A 14,349-nucleotide genomic window follows, 5' to 3' on the forward strand; every position below is an offset into this window, starting at 1 on the left:
GCCTTATATTGGTGTGCTTACTTTTTTTTTTTTTTTGATCCTCGAACTGCTCTCTTGCCTTATAATCAATTCAATACAGTATGTATCAATTCACTGTGGATCGGAGAGCATCACGCAGGAGTAGACACGTAATTGATGATGCAATCTCTACTTAACAATACAGACAATACTGTAAATCAGTAAATAACAAATTGAGGACGTGACATAAGTGGGTTGCTCTTGAAGCAATTAACATACATATTTCACTAAAGTGCAGCAAGGAAAAGTTAGATATCTGATAAATGAAGCATGCATTACTGACAGTAATAACACATTCTTTCTACTATCAATTGCTTGTGTGTGTGCGCACACTTTCACGCATGAAAACAAGAGCAATACACATCTAAAGTGTACAGTGTTGCTACAAACCTGGCAGGTGTAAACTGCAGCAGCGCTCTCCGAATCTTTCCCGTTGTCGTTTGAATGTTCCTGCAATTAAAAAAACAAAAGTAACACTGAGCATCAAGTTGTATTTGATCGCTCCAATAACCTCATTCAATAAACAACAGCAAAAATGCAGTAGCAAAAAGGAGAATGATGGAGTGATGGACAGAGCGTATCGAATGGCAGCTACATGGCCAGTAGTTGTCCAATGTTCTAATATGCATACCTGTCAACTCTCCCAAATTTTTCGTGAATTCAGGCTCATTTTACAATTTTACAAACGTACATCAAGTATTACAAAAAGCAATTCCATTTTCAAAAAGTTTATAGGTGTTGCAAGGTGGGCCGGCACATGATTGCAAAGAAACGCATACCAGGAAAGAAATTGAAATGGTATTTGCGCCACCCTCTTGTGGTAGTGCAATGCACCATATACCAGAGAGGTACATGCTTCGCGCAAACTTTTCTGAATGCAGTGGAATCTCGTTGATACAATTCTGCAGGATATGTTTTTCGGGACAATATGGATAATATGATTTGGTTAGATAATACGTTGGATGATACAATTTAAAGATGATACGCTTTATTTTCCAGTTCCAGTGAAGATCGTGTCAACGAGACTCCACTGCAGTTGCTAAAGCGGGTGAAAACGGCAACAGCAAAGTTGTTGAAAAACAAAGCTATGTGTGACTTGTCAGTTTCTGCAGTTTGAACTTTGCAGCTGCTTGTGTGCTGCATCTAAAGGCAAGTTGTTAATAAAGTACGAATGTATTCCACAAAACGGCATGCTCAGGGCAAAGTTTGAAAAAATATGCGTTCTTCCTCCCCCTCTTTCCCCTGGTCTTGTCCACGAAATTTATATGAATTTTCAAGTTCACATGTTGGCAGGTCACTTGTAGAAAATGGCCCAATAAAAATACTGATGTGAAAGTGAATACTAGTATGTCTACTAGCTTTTACTTATATAATGCAGCTTACATGTCAATCAAAGCTTCTAGCTAACTTTACTTCGATAAGTGTATCATTCTAAACTTTAGTAACTAAAAGCTTTACGGGCTGGTCACCTTATACATCACTATTCCTCAATACAGCAGAGTTGCAGCCCAAACCTTTTACAACTGACATGACATGCTTATACCAGCTGCAGAGCAACCAGCACGAAAGCACCACGTTTAGCGACTCACTTAATGCTTTCCCACTTGTAGGTGCGCATCTCAAGCTTCTCACAGATGCGCATGCCAAACCAGATGCCCAAACCATTGCACAAAAGCACATCCAGCACAATGGCATCCCACCAGCACTCCTTGAAGTTCGGCAGCAGGTGTGCAAAAGCCATCTGTTGGCAGAAACAAAAGGAATGGTTTCTCACCCTCATTCTTATTAAGAGACCATAAAAAAAGGCAACAGGCAACCAGCATAAATGCAAATAATGTTGAAGACGTTCCTGGAGGTTTTGTCCAAACGCTACACATTGGGTCTACAAGACCCCCACAGTCCTAAGTTCCCAGATGTCTGGGGTTCTTTAGCATGAACCAGAATCTCAGAATATGGACATTTTTGTGCTCCAAACCAGATGCCACCCACTGAAGTTGGGTGGCAAACCGATAGAGCCATAACGTCGGAAAAAAAAAAAAAAAACTGCAGTACTCTTCCTTTGAATTCTCTGATACACTGAATGGTCTGGGAAGGCCTCAATTAATTTCCATACACATGCGCAGCGCACTTCTGTTTAGTTGAACTACTGTAAATCAGAGCTACCCAGATGATCATACTGTTAAATGTCTGCTGGCAGCATTCAACCACGGTCATGATCACTATATAATAGTCCTTGAAGTTCCACAAGTTCATGACGGTGGCTCAGAAACAATAAGCATGTGCCACAACTTTCTAGACAAGTTTAAGATGCTGCTCTTAAAATCAGAACAATGCCTACATCATAAGGCCTACTTTTAAAGACTTCACAAGGCTTTGCATCATTACAATTTTTTGTGATTAAAATGTCACTGATAGGACATTCTACCAGCAGCCACAAGAAACATTGGTTACATGGGGTATTCTCTTGCTACAACGAAATCAAAAATGCGGGATCCTACATGGTATCGGTTATAGCGAAGCAAACTTTGTTTGCACATACCTAAAAATATATATTCTGGTAGCAAGAATGTCAAACATTCAACAGTGTGTTCATTTGGGCTAGTTGGTACACCTCGTAAGAAGCAGCTTTAAACAGTGAAATACAGGAGACAGCAAAAGAACCACAGGACAGAGCACAGACACAGCGCTCAGTTGTGCTGCTTTCAAATACAGTCACCGACCGATTTTTCAGACGCCTGATTTTTCAGACCTGCATGATTTGTGTGGCACCGCAACCTACTCCTAACACCAATGTACAACTGGCAATAACAAGAATTTAGGATGCAGCACAATATTTTGGGCATTAACCACACGCGTGATGCCGCAAACATTGCAGACAGAAACAATGTTGCTGCCACATCGACTGGTAGGGAACCACTACTTTGATTGCTGGATCCCAACAAAGTGGCGCTGGTTCGGCCTAGCAGCCTTATAAGTGCAGCCAGCAGAGTGGCTAGTGACAAGCCGTAACGGGAAGCTCACTGCCAATACATTCGCACTCGTAGACCTCGTCAGCAATCGAGCACCAGATCAGATGTGCGGGCTAAACTGGCAGTCGTAGTACAGCAGCTCAGCCTTGGTTGGACCACAGTTACCAAGCCAAAGTGCCAATCCCGCACAATAACACTGATTGCAAAGTTGCGTATTTGCAGCGGTGCAGCGCTTGTGTATACAATTTAGTGTTTTTCCCGTTCCCCGTATCGGCAAGGCTAGATGCCAATGAGTCATCAAATCCACAGACCCTTTGCTGGCCCATCAGAGGCACCCCAGTTGTGTTTCTTTTGCATAGATCTGATCCCGGTTACCTTTTCTACCGATATCTGCGCTGTATGCTTATAAACGAATATCGAATATAACGAAGGTATTTTCACATACGATATCACAAGCAAAAATATGTAGGCAAGACAACGCTAAAAACAGCCAACAGCTCTTACCTCCGTGATCTCCCAAGTGACGCTTATTGCCCAGCATATGCCATAGTGCCGCACCAGTATGGCCTTCATGGCCCAGCCAAAGAAGTGTCCAAAGGCAAACACATCCATATGGGCCCACAACTTCTCCAGGGTGATGTCTGAGCAGTTCACACCATACTCCTGGACACAATTGCACAACATAGAAAATGGCTGATGTCAAAAATTCCGCAAGAAACCATCTCAGGATGACTGTCAATGTCAATGCAATTAGCATTTAAGCAATGTAGCGACACACTGTACTTGCCATCGCTGAAACATGTCATGTATGAGGCGTGTATGCAGCCGGGCTTCTCTTTCGCGCTTTCCAGTGGACACGCTCTGCTATCTAGCAACGGCACCACAAAGGCTGCGCATGGTGCGTGTTTGAACATATATTCAGACAAGATTGTGTGGATATATATGACGCGGGTTCAATTCTGCCTGGCATCATAGAAATTTAAAAGGATTTTCTTTTTGTTGAAGAGCAGCACATACCCAGTGACCAAAGTTAGGGTGAAAGAGGTTAGATACAAATCTACATACCGCTAACTTGGGGAAGTTCCCAAAGAATGCTGACCGCATTAAAACAATGGACTGTCAGCCAGCCTCCTCTGCATACAATATGATGTGGGCCCCAGTAAGTCAAGGTGCAAGCAAAAAGAAATTAAAAAATCATAAAGTTCCACCAGAGCAGAACCCTTTGCTTCTTTTTTTTGCTTGAAGTTTGAAATTGTTCTACAGCTTGTTGGTTGGACTTGTCACTACGATTAGCTATAGTAACCTTCTGTGTAGCCCAATGCCAAGCAAGGTAACTGCTTCCACCATTAACATAAGCATTGTGGTTCTGCTAAAATAGTCCTTTGTACATTTTTTTTTTGCTTTCTTTTTTGTCTAGTCTTCTTTTTAGTGTTCTTACTTCTGTGTTTCAGTCTTTTGTTGCAGATTGGCTTGAAACAATGTATGAATGCGGTAAACTTGCGTGCCCTTTTTGCTCACACTGTCGTCTTGTTTAATTAAACAATATAGTCATGCTTGTTTGCTTCTGTTAAAAGAACTTTAAAAGTCCCATTACCTTCTGTTAGGTAATGCTTAGGATGGATAACCGGTGGACCATTAGAGTTACAGAATGGGTACCAAGAGCAGGGAAGTGCAGTTGAGGACGGCAGAAAACTAGGTGGGGTTATGAAGAAATTTGCAGGCACAAGATGTAATCAGCTAGAGCAAGACAGGGGTAATTGGGGATCGCAGGGAGAGGCCTTCCTCCCACAGTGTACATAAAATATAGGCCGATGAAGATGATGATGACCTTCTGTTAGTACTCCTTTGGGATAACTCGTACCGCAATAGTGTTGTTCGTAATATGAAACATATAACTCAATTTGCCGTAACCAAAACAATAGGTTGAAAGAAATACGCTTGAACTGCAACCAGGTTGCTGCTATCCAACAAATGAAAGTGTTCATGTTTCAGCATTGCACTTATACCATGAACAAACCAAGCTTGACGAGAACAATCAAGCACTGGACAACCACCATGCAACTTTCCCTGACAATGTGATAACCAAACACTAACATGCTTGCACATCAAAATTGCAAAGGCAGTGCTGTCTCACCTTTTCCAAGTCTATGGAGAAATTTTGAAGCTTTGGGTAGAACCAGTACATGACATTCTTGATTGTGGTGTAGTTTTGGAAAAGCAGGAACAGTAGGCCCATAAGGTAGAGTACACTCAGGCCTGTGAGAGATCACGAGTTTAGGACTACACAAGCAACACAGGTCGCTGCAACTCTACTGGGCTCGTACACAGCACTATTAATTAAAAAGCAGCCTAGCCTTGCAAGACAGCTCAGATTTGCAAGGTTATGCACGCCCACCAAACAGTCACTGATGTTTGCAACAGAGCACAAAATCCAGCAAGGAGGAGGTAGATCAGATAAAAAATGCAACATGATATGACACCATGTAAGGCATATGCTGGAAGCAGTAAGGTACAATTTAAATAATGTTCTTCCTTAGAAATTGAAAGTACAAGTTAGGAGCAGCATTAAAACTTCACTGTTCTTTTTAAGTGTGGCCATCTACTCGCATCTGTGGCCTTGCTTGATGCACTGAACAGCACAATGCAGTTACCATCTCAATATTTTCTACTTTCCCTTTTCCTGCAATGACAACTATTATGTTTATTACCTACCCCCCTCCATTGGCACTCTGTCTTTTATTCCTTCTCTTTCATGTAGTAGTAGCAGTAATTGGTTGTTCATTTTAAAGAAATAGAGAAAAGGAAAGTATGAAAAATTACTGCTGACTGTGCTGTGACTGTCTAGCTACATCTGATAATTTAGCTAGGATGGACACTCGATCAAGCGTAAAATATGAAGTCATCATCTTCGCCATCGTCGTCACACTTTATTAATCCTACTACAGGGAGAAGGCTTATCCTAACAAGTATTTACTTACCCCTCTCCTGGGCCAGCTAACTCCATCCACAGTCAACAGATTGTAATATTATTACTCCATTTAATCATCTGCAGTATTCAACTTCACTTCCCATTGCACCAATTCTGCTACTACTCGTAACAGATTATTGGTTATTAGTTCTATGCATCACATGATTAACCAAACTACAAGGAAAAAGACTGCAAACAGTGTTGAAGAGCAAGTGAACTTGGCAGGTCTTCCTTCAAAATTGAGGTGGTTATCACAGAAAAGTAAGAATGGAGGCTTTTTTTTTTTTTTTTAAGTCAAGGTGGCTTACCAAAGACTATCCTCCACACAGCTGGGTGTGGTCGAGTGAAGGGACCTGTAAAAATCAAATACAAAAGCAAGGACATTTAGTCTTTTAATTTGCATTGCACTTACTTCTTTAAAGTGCATGAGCATATAAAGTATAGCTTCCCAAGCAGTGAATCCTAGAAACAATTACTCAGACAGAAAAAAATATTTCTATGCCCCACAGCTGAAGTATCAAAAAGTGCAATAAACATCTGTAAAACAGACCAACATAAATTTAAATTCTTCCAGACCTAGCCTCAGAACGTACCAAGCAAAAAGCAAAAAAGTTTCAATCTACAAACTTGAAATCTTTCTCAACAAGCAAACCTGAAGCTCATGGAGGTTTTCATAATAAGAGTGGGAACAGCACCCCGTTACAGCAGTTAACAGTGCTAACAGACATGCAATTATGGGCCCCTAAAAGAGCAGTAAAACCTAAGTGGAACAAATTCCGGCAGATACTATCAAAAATCATTTTCAAAGTCAGCGATAGCTTTCTATTACCCTGCTGCATTTTTCGTGTGGAAAGGATGCGGCCTGGTGCCCTCCTTCCTCCTATGTGCACGAAATCATCACCTGCACTAATTAATCATGCTCTTTCCTCTCTCCTCCTCCTCTATGCATGCGCTTTCTTCACTCTGTACTCTCCCCGACACCTGAACTTCCCCTCCACTATTTACTGTCATCCTCCCCACTCTGCGAGAGATCACGAGTTTAGGACTACACAAGCAACACAGGTCGCTGCAACTATACTGGGCTTGTACACAGCATATTACTTAAAAAGCAGCCTAGCCTGCTTTTAACAAGTTAGATCAACATCTGCAAACCACAAAAACCAGGGGAAGTAGCTAAAGAAAGCTATTGCTTTAATAAAGGTAGCAAAACATTGTGTGCGAAAAGCTGAAGGTTTAGTTAATGCATCTGTTGGTTTTCACAATGCCTGATGCACGCACTTCATGCTCTCAGCCAATGATCAGTGCAGATGCATTATCCTTAGGCCATATTCTCAGACAACCTCTGTTTCAGTTGAAACAATTAGCCTTTAAGGGCTAACAAAGAGTGTGTGCCACCTGTCGTAATCACCATGATTTTTTGCATAAGGTGTCAAGCATTGGAAGCTTAACATAAAATGTGACGCTCCAGATTCCAAGAAAAATAGTGTTAAACGAAGTGCTCCCTTCTATAATACTTCAAGAAAGCATGATCCTAATCACGACTTGCGTGCACAGAAGATATCACATGCACCTATACCAATTGTTTTATCCCTCATGCTATCAAGCATGGCTTCATTAAGTATAAGGACACACACTGCAATGAGCCTTCACAAAAGGAAGACAGCTTCAGGACAAACAGTGAGATAACGCATGAATGACTGAGAATGCATTTTTAAGAAGAATGCATGTATTACATTTGAAAATGCTGCAAACTGACTCGTTACATGACAAGCAGAGGCAGAGTGCATTTCCCATCATTTATAACAGAGCATGTGAAATCGATTATTATGACAGCAAACAATTTAATATGGAAAAAAAAAATAAACACAAATAAAATCAATAGCATTCTGCAATACTCATCAACTATATATGCAATCACCTTCTGCGGAATTGTATTTCAATGTGGCTTAACACATTCACTGCACCCGCACTTTTCGAAGTCTCGAGTCCTGTGTGTCGTGACCCACCGTGGGTCACTTGCCATATGCCATATGGTGGGGCGTGACCCACCGGTGAGCCACCAGGGAGTTGTGCTCCTTTGAAACTTCCTCAAAGTGTAGAGAGATGGCATCACAACACGTCAGATCAGAAGCAACAAGAATCTGTCCTCTTCATTGATTTCTATGCTTGCACCTTGCAGGAAAGCCCTGAACATCCGTACAGGAGGAATAAATGCTGTGACCCACGCCTGAGCTATGTTTCAGGGACAAGGGTCCGAATGTACCACTTACAACTTTACAAATTATTAACAATGCCCATTCAGGTGGCTCCAAAGGCTCTCCAAGTTTATCAGTTACCCTTACCATTTGGGAAGGCGAGGACACTGATGATGAGGAAGAAAAATGCTACGCAGCAGATACCACTCCACATATTCTGCTCCAGATTTGCATCATCTCTGCAAAAAACAAAGACAAAATAAACAGTTAAATTTCACATCTCCTTGCTACAACACCAAGAGGGGAAAAAAGCTAGCATGCCAAGAACTGTATTACTTCGTACAATATCCTTGCAACAACACCAAGAGAGGAAAAAAAAGCTAGTATGCCAAGAACTGTATTACCGCGTACAAATAGGAGGAGAGTTCCTGTACACATTGTTAAGGTTTGCTGGTGGGCTAGTTGGTTCTGATTCATAGTGACAAATAACAGTGTGAAAAGACAAGGATGAGAAGGTGACATGCACATACTCTGACTTGCACCTACTTCTATAGCATACACATGACTGTATATGTAGTCATGTGTATGTTATATATTTTGTACACTTCCGAAAACAAAAGTAGTAGTAAGTCAGGCGCATGTGTGTGTCACTTTCTCGTCCTTGTCTTTTCGCGCTGTTATTCGTTCACTATGCTCTATACAGACACAGAGCTGGCCCTTACGAGAAACAATGTCCACAAAAATTAAAATGGTTCGACCAGTAGGTTTGAAGTAAGAAAAACTGATACCACTGGCAGGAATAGCAGCGATAAGGTAGTTTTAAAGGCAATAGCAAAAAAATTGTATGCAGCATGTGAAACAGCACAGGCTTGTGTGATCAAACAAATGCTTGACGAAAAAAAAGGAAAAATGAGCACTTGGTACATCTCACAAATCATATGAGCAGAGCATACTTTAGATAAAATAAATGGTGCATTCTGCCCTGGGTAAAAATAAGGACAAAGATAAGGACAAAAAAGACAACAGACTTCAGCAATGCCTTCAGCTCTATACGCATTTACTGCGACAGCAGCATTCTCCCAGTGTGAAAACCACCATCATACTTTTGCTTGCCTGCTTTTTCCCTAATTAATGATGCACACCCACTACCTGGGACTGGACAAGAAGCCAGCAGTTATTCGGTGGTTGGCTGGAGGGTAGGATGCAGTTGTATAAAAATGTATTAATTTTAAGTAAGAATTTGAGGAAGTTTAAATGACATGACAATTATATGGTATTTATAAATTTTGTCTTATTACAGAAAAAAACGTCTGAACTAGACAAATAAGTTGCGACTATCATCTTTGCCATGTATGCAACATCCTTTCCCTATAGCATAGAAATGCATGTTTTAAATTCAAGATACGTGCAAAGACAGAGAGAGGGGGACTTCCAGATTTCCCATGTCTAAGTAGGCTAGGTTTATTTAGTTGAAATCAATGGCTTTACGGAACCTTTCGTTCACAGCTGTTTGGCCAAAGGCTTATGCTAATTAATTTTTTTGTTGAAGGCGGTTCAACATTTTACTGTATGAATATATTTGATTGAGACAATCTTTGTTGCCACATGCTTATCTTAGTTTCTTTTGTGTGTTATTATGGTGAGGTGACATTGCGGTAAGTGTAGTAAGTTTCGAGAACTTGTGAACACAGTCATAGTATCTGTTTCTATCATGTAGTAGGACAATGTCCAAGCACCTACCTGCCCGACATATCGACACCATGGCACTTCAAACTTGAAATCTCCTTAACCACATTTTTTTTTAAATTGAGTGTGTGTAAATCACCGTGTAAGCTGCCAGGGATGAGAAAGTAGTTGTGTTAGAGATTTCTTACTTTTCAGGCTTCAACAGTAGTTCTGAAGGCCCCCTGCCTGGGGATCAATAAACTCTGAGGCCAGAACTTCTACTACAAGTGATGTCACAAGTGGTATGACACTGTGCCATCTACAAGATTTGAGCAATTTTTTTCCCCGTAGATTTGCAGTGCTGCTACATCGGGCACTTGGTGGTTGTAAATCCTGCATGCTGCTGTGTAAACTATGTGGCATTATCGCTGCAACGTTTTGTCGACATTCATGCCCATCGGTGCTTTCAGCATTATTTTCCACCAACTGCCTGAATCTTGATGCATCCTCTCTTGTGGGTATGTGCCATGTTTAAGGCTGATCACCATCGTCACGTAAGTCTCCTTTGAGCCGCCGATGCTGTTTGTTTTCATGAGCATGACAACAAGAAATTGCACGCCAACACACGGCCATTTTGTAAAGAACAATTTCTCATGCCATTCTCGTCCACTAGTGTGCTTGTTCTGGCCTCCAAAATACACGCACAGGCTCCACTACTCTCAGAGCCTGTATGGAGTGCAAAATCTTGCAGTAAATGCCCAGCACCGTTGCCGCACTACAGCCCAGTGGTTAGCGTGCAAGACTCCAAAATGAACCAGTAACACGGGTTCGAATCTCAGTGGTGGCAGTTGTGGATGTTCTTATTCTTCGCCTTGTGGCAATGGTGAAACCGGGGTTGACGAGGTGACCTGACAACAGCAAAAATCGTCCTTAAGTGTTGTCAACTTAACGGAATGGAGAGACGAAACAGACGGACAAGGCAAGCCCATTTTCGAGCACTTAATTGCTGTCGGAGTAAAATCAGTTTTCGGCCCTGATCTCTGTCCCAATCAACAACTCAGCACTGCAGACACTAAAAAATGCAAAGGCCTGTCCTACAGTGAGGTCTCTCCTGAGTGCACACAGGAGGCTGGCATCAGAGATGGAGAGCCGTTTTTGGACGCCAAGCAGATAGCTTCAAATTCAGCTCCCAGTGAGTGGACTGATGGTGCCACCAAGAGTCTGGATGGTAAATCACAGGAGACAATACTAAGTTCTGAATATTGCCGTTAATTAGCATGCCATCTGAAAGCCTAGTATCAGGGCTTTAGTTTTCAATTCAAAAATAATGTAATGGGCACGAATACAGTGTTAGTGTGTTGTATAAAAATGCAATGAAACAATTCCCCCGAATTTTGACAATGAGTAGCGTATTTGCACAATTCCAACGCGCACATTTTTTGAATAAAAGGCGAGTTCAAATTTGCATGCGCATTACAATCGTAACTAATTCTACTCAATATCAAAAACAAAGAGATTCTTACTTTAAAAAAAAAAAGTTCAATGCAGGGTAGCTAGCCACGCTGCCATCAAACGGGTCATCTGAAGAAATCAACGCTCCGAGACATTGCAAGGTGGCTCCATGGTGTGTGGAATGCCCTCCCGCAGACTATGGTTGCACGAGCCTTCAAGAAGCCTAGCATTACTAATGCATTAAATAGAACTGGAGATGACTTTTTGTGGTCGGTAGACAGCGAAAAGGAGGTGCGTCGGACTCCGATAGCTCCTAGCCGCCAAGATTGAGCTGAGTGTTATTTGTGTGCCTTTGTATGTTCCATAAAATCATTTCAACACGGTACGCAACGACTCAGGTTTCGTTACTTGATGTGCGCAGTAGAATCAGCACCAAGATATTTTTTGGATATTTGTGCGGCAATATAACTGCACGTTACAATCAGTTGCGCGGTAGAATCGTGCAAATACGGTAGCTGCAATGAATGAAAGAAGCATGTCCTGTGCGTTTCCAGTCACATCATTATCTACTTAACCCTAGCCAATGGCATGCTTCTCATTCTATCACACTGAAAAACAAGTATGTACTCCATGTAAAAGCTTATTCGTTCAAGTTATATGTTTTGTACACGTAAGAAAACAGCGCACAGGCCACTTCGTTTCTTCATTCGTGGGCTCTGCCAACATACCCATCAAGAAAAACAATTCTTATGTGTTACTTCCTTTGCATATAAGTTTATGCTGAAGTGCAACTTAGTCGTGCTTGTTTAAGGTGCACCATCGCAGTGTGCGCCCGTCACGTTTGTACAACACAAATCCAGTACAGTTCCTGCATTGCCCATGTGGTGCTGTAGAAATGCCAGTCAACAGTGACCTCCTTGCTGCATTCCCCTGCTTCAGGGAACACAGACTGATGCATGCTCAACAAATGCACAGAGTCAAGGTGTATGTATAGCTTTTAGCCATGCTGCAGTATGGATTTCGGTGAGCTTCATGCACAGTGAGCAGTTTGTCATGTCCTCTGCACTATGTGAGGGAAGCAGACTGCTTCACAGTGCAAATGCGCAGCACACAAGAGGTGACGCTTGAGCGCAATGTGTCAACGAGCAAGTAAAGTGTATGAAAATTTGTTTTACCTGAATGAATGAACAGTCACATCTAATGAACATAGTTGATATAATCACTGGAGATAGAGGACAAGATCAGTGGTAAGCAGTTGTTCTGCAAGAGGCAGTCCATAGAACCAACTCTGGTACGTACCGACACTGAACGCTGCTAAACAGACAGCCGAAGATATGCTTTTGGCACAAAATATTGGTTGCAGCATGGATCAATGGCATACGAGGAATGGAGTGTAGGTAGCTTACATGCCTAAGTACGATCGAGTAGCTACAAGTGATTAAAATCATTAAAACAGCGCACGCCGACAGGAAAAGAAATTGGGTGCAGACACAGTGTTATTATTATTATTTTTTTCATGACATTAACCAACTAGAAGTCTGAATGGCAAGCAACATTCCTGCTTTAGGTGAGAACATGCAAGCTTCCCAATTACTTTCTGTAGCTCTGGTACACATTATTAGAGTAGCTTAGTGGGACGGCGTTAAGTCACACAGAGTCCCCTTCATTACCTTACTGCATGCCGCACTGTTTGCTGGTTACAAAACTTGCCTAACGGGTGAAATGTGCTGTTTTGCGAGAATGCATTATCCTGCAAACCTTATGCAATTCTGCAATTCCCCTATGTTCCCATTGCTGCACACTGTTCTGTTCTTGAAGAAATTCAGAACCATTTTTCATGAACTACCGTTTGCTTACGGGAGTCTCGAATGAAGCGTTTGAATGCAAATGCCGCCATAGCCGCCAAGGTCGAGCTGGTTTCTCATTTTTATGTTATCGTTAATTCCGGATATATATATATATATATATATATATATATATATATATATATATATATATATGCTAGCTCTTTTTTTTTAACAGGAATGGGTATTGGGCTCTACTTGCGACGCAAACTGTGATCTCAGCCGCTGAACTAATTGCACGGCAAAGGCATGTAGGAGGGAGGTAGCTGATAATCAATTGATATTTTATGCGCAACTGATCGACTAGCGCGCACACGGAATATATTTTAGATAAGCAGCGCGCCCCGTAAAATGAGCGTTATTAAACGTACAAAAACAAAATTTAGAGTACAATGTTTTTTTGCTCTCAGTGCGTTTTTTTTCTTCGGTTTATTCGCTCTCGTGCTGCAACATATATCAAGCTTCTTGCTCTCCAATTATTTTAATGAAGATACAGGTTAGCGCCGTTTCATAAGTTGCTGCCCTCAGATGCCTTGAATAGCACCGCCTAACGACAGAGCCAGACGCGAAACGATGCCTTTTTGGCAGCATCTGCAAAAGCTCGGAGTTGCTGCAATAGGCGCACAGTCGCGATCACGTTGCTCGCCGATTAAAAAGACGCAACGCGCTAACTGCACTCCTCTGGGAGCAAAACAGCAAGAAATAACTCACCGTGTGAAGGCGAAGTACAACAGCACAATGATAGACACTGTTAGCAGTGTAATTGTGTGAGGTTTGTAGAAGAAATCCAAGGAAATATCGTCCACTGTTCGCTCGTTGATAGAGCCGAAGAAGTCGGGCTTCTGACTAGCCTTTGAGACAGCACCTTTCGATGTGCCCATTGTGAATGTTCATCACAGAAGTAGTACTTCTCCAAGCTGGGCTAACCAGTCGCAGCTCAACCGTGACTACGTAGGTTTACAGCTGGACACGCCATGACGCAAGAAAAACCTTCAGCAAGTGATCAGACGAACTGGTGAACGCTGAATCGACTCACGCCATGCCTGAGACTGGAGGAGGGAGAGGAGAGATGTACAGCATCCTCCTCTCGGTGGACTCCGCAGACGGTTCGAAAATGAAGCGCAGAGATTTAAAAATGCAAGAAGTTAACCTGTTTCTGTGCAAGCTTAAAAAAAGGCATTAGAGCTCTTCGAAATTGTGCAGACAGTTGTGGGCGTAAAACTTTGCGCAATCCGTGA

The 14,349-nt window shown here is 42.0% G+C and overlaps 1 protein-coding gene across 3 annotated transcripts in view; it reads right to left on the reverse strand.

The window, feature by feature from the left end:
- The window catches only part of LOC119450358 (phosphatidylserine synthase), a 28,309-nt gene extending 14,005 nt beyond the window's left edge, over positions 1 to 14,304 (reverse strand). Inside the window, exons 1-8 of one of the 3 annotated variants that reach the window (XM_049665821.1) lie at positions 13,823 to 14,304; positions 10,914 to 11,036; positions 8,298 to 8,389; positions 6,264 to 6,308; positions 5,122 to 5,243; positions 3,492 to 3,650; positions 1,608 to 1,759; positions 409 to 468 (exon numbers count right to left, since the gene is read on the reverse strand). In XM_049665821.1, coding sequence (XP_049521778.1) covers positions 409 to 468; positions 1,608 to 1,759; positions 3,492 to 3,650; positions 5,122 to 5,243; positions 6,264 to 6,308; positions 8,298 to 8,389; positions 10,914 to 11,036; positions 13,823 to 13,992 — 923 coding nt within the window. In that variant the 5' untranslated portion in view covers positions 13,993 to 14,304. Of the gene's footprint in view, positions 1 to 408; positions 469 to 1,607; positions 1,760 to 3,491; positions 3,651 to 5,121; positions 5,244 to 6,263; positions 6,309 to 8,297; positions 8,390 to 10,913; positions 11,064 to 13,822 lie in introns of all 3 variants that reach the window. The other 2 variants (XM_037713788.2, XM_037713789.2) reach the window with 2 other exon arrangements.
- Between the last annotated feature and the right edge of the window lie 45 nt (positions 14,305 to 14,349).

This window comes from Dermacentor silvarum, chromosome 4 (assembly GCF_013339745.2).
Source record: "Dermacentor silvarum isolate Dsil-2018 chromosome 4, BIME_Dsil_1.4, whole genome shotgun sequence".
Lineage (NCBI taxonomy): Eukaryota > Metazoa > Arthropoda > Arachnida > Ixodida > Ixodidae > Dermacentor > Dermacentor silvarum.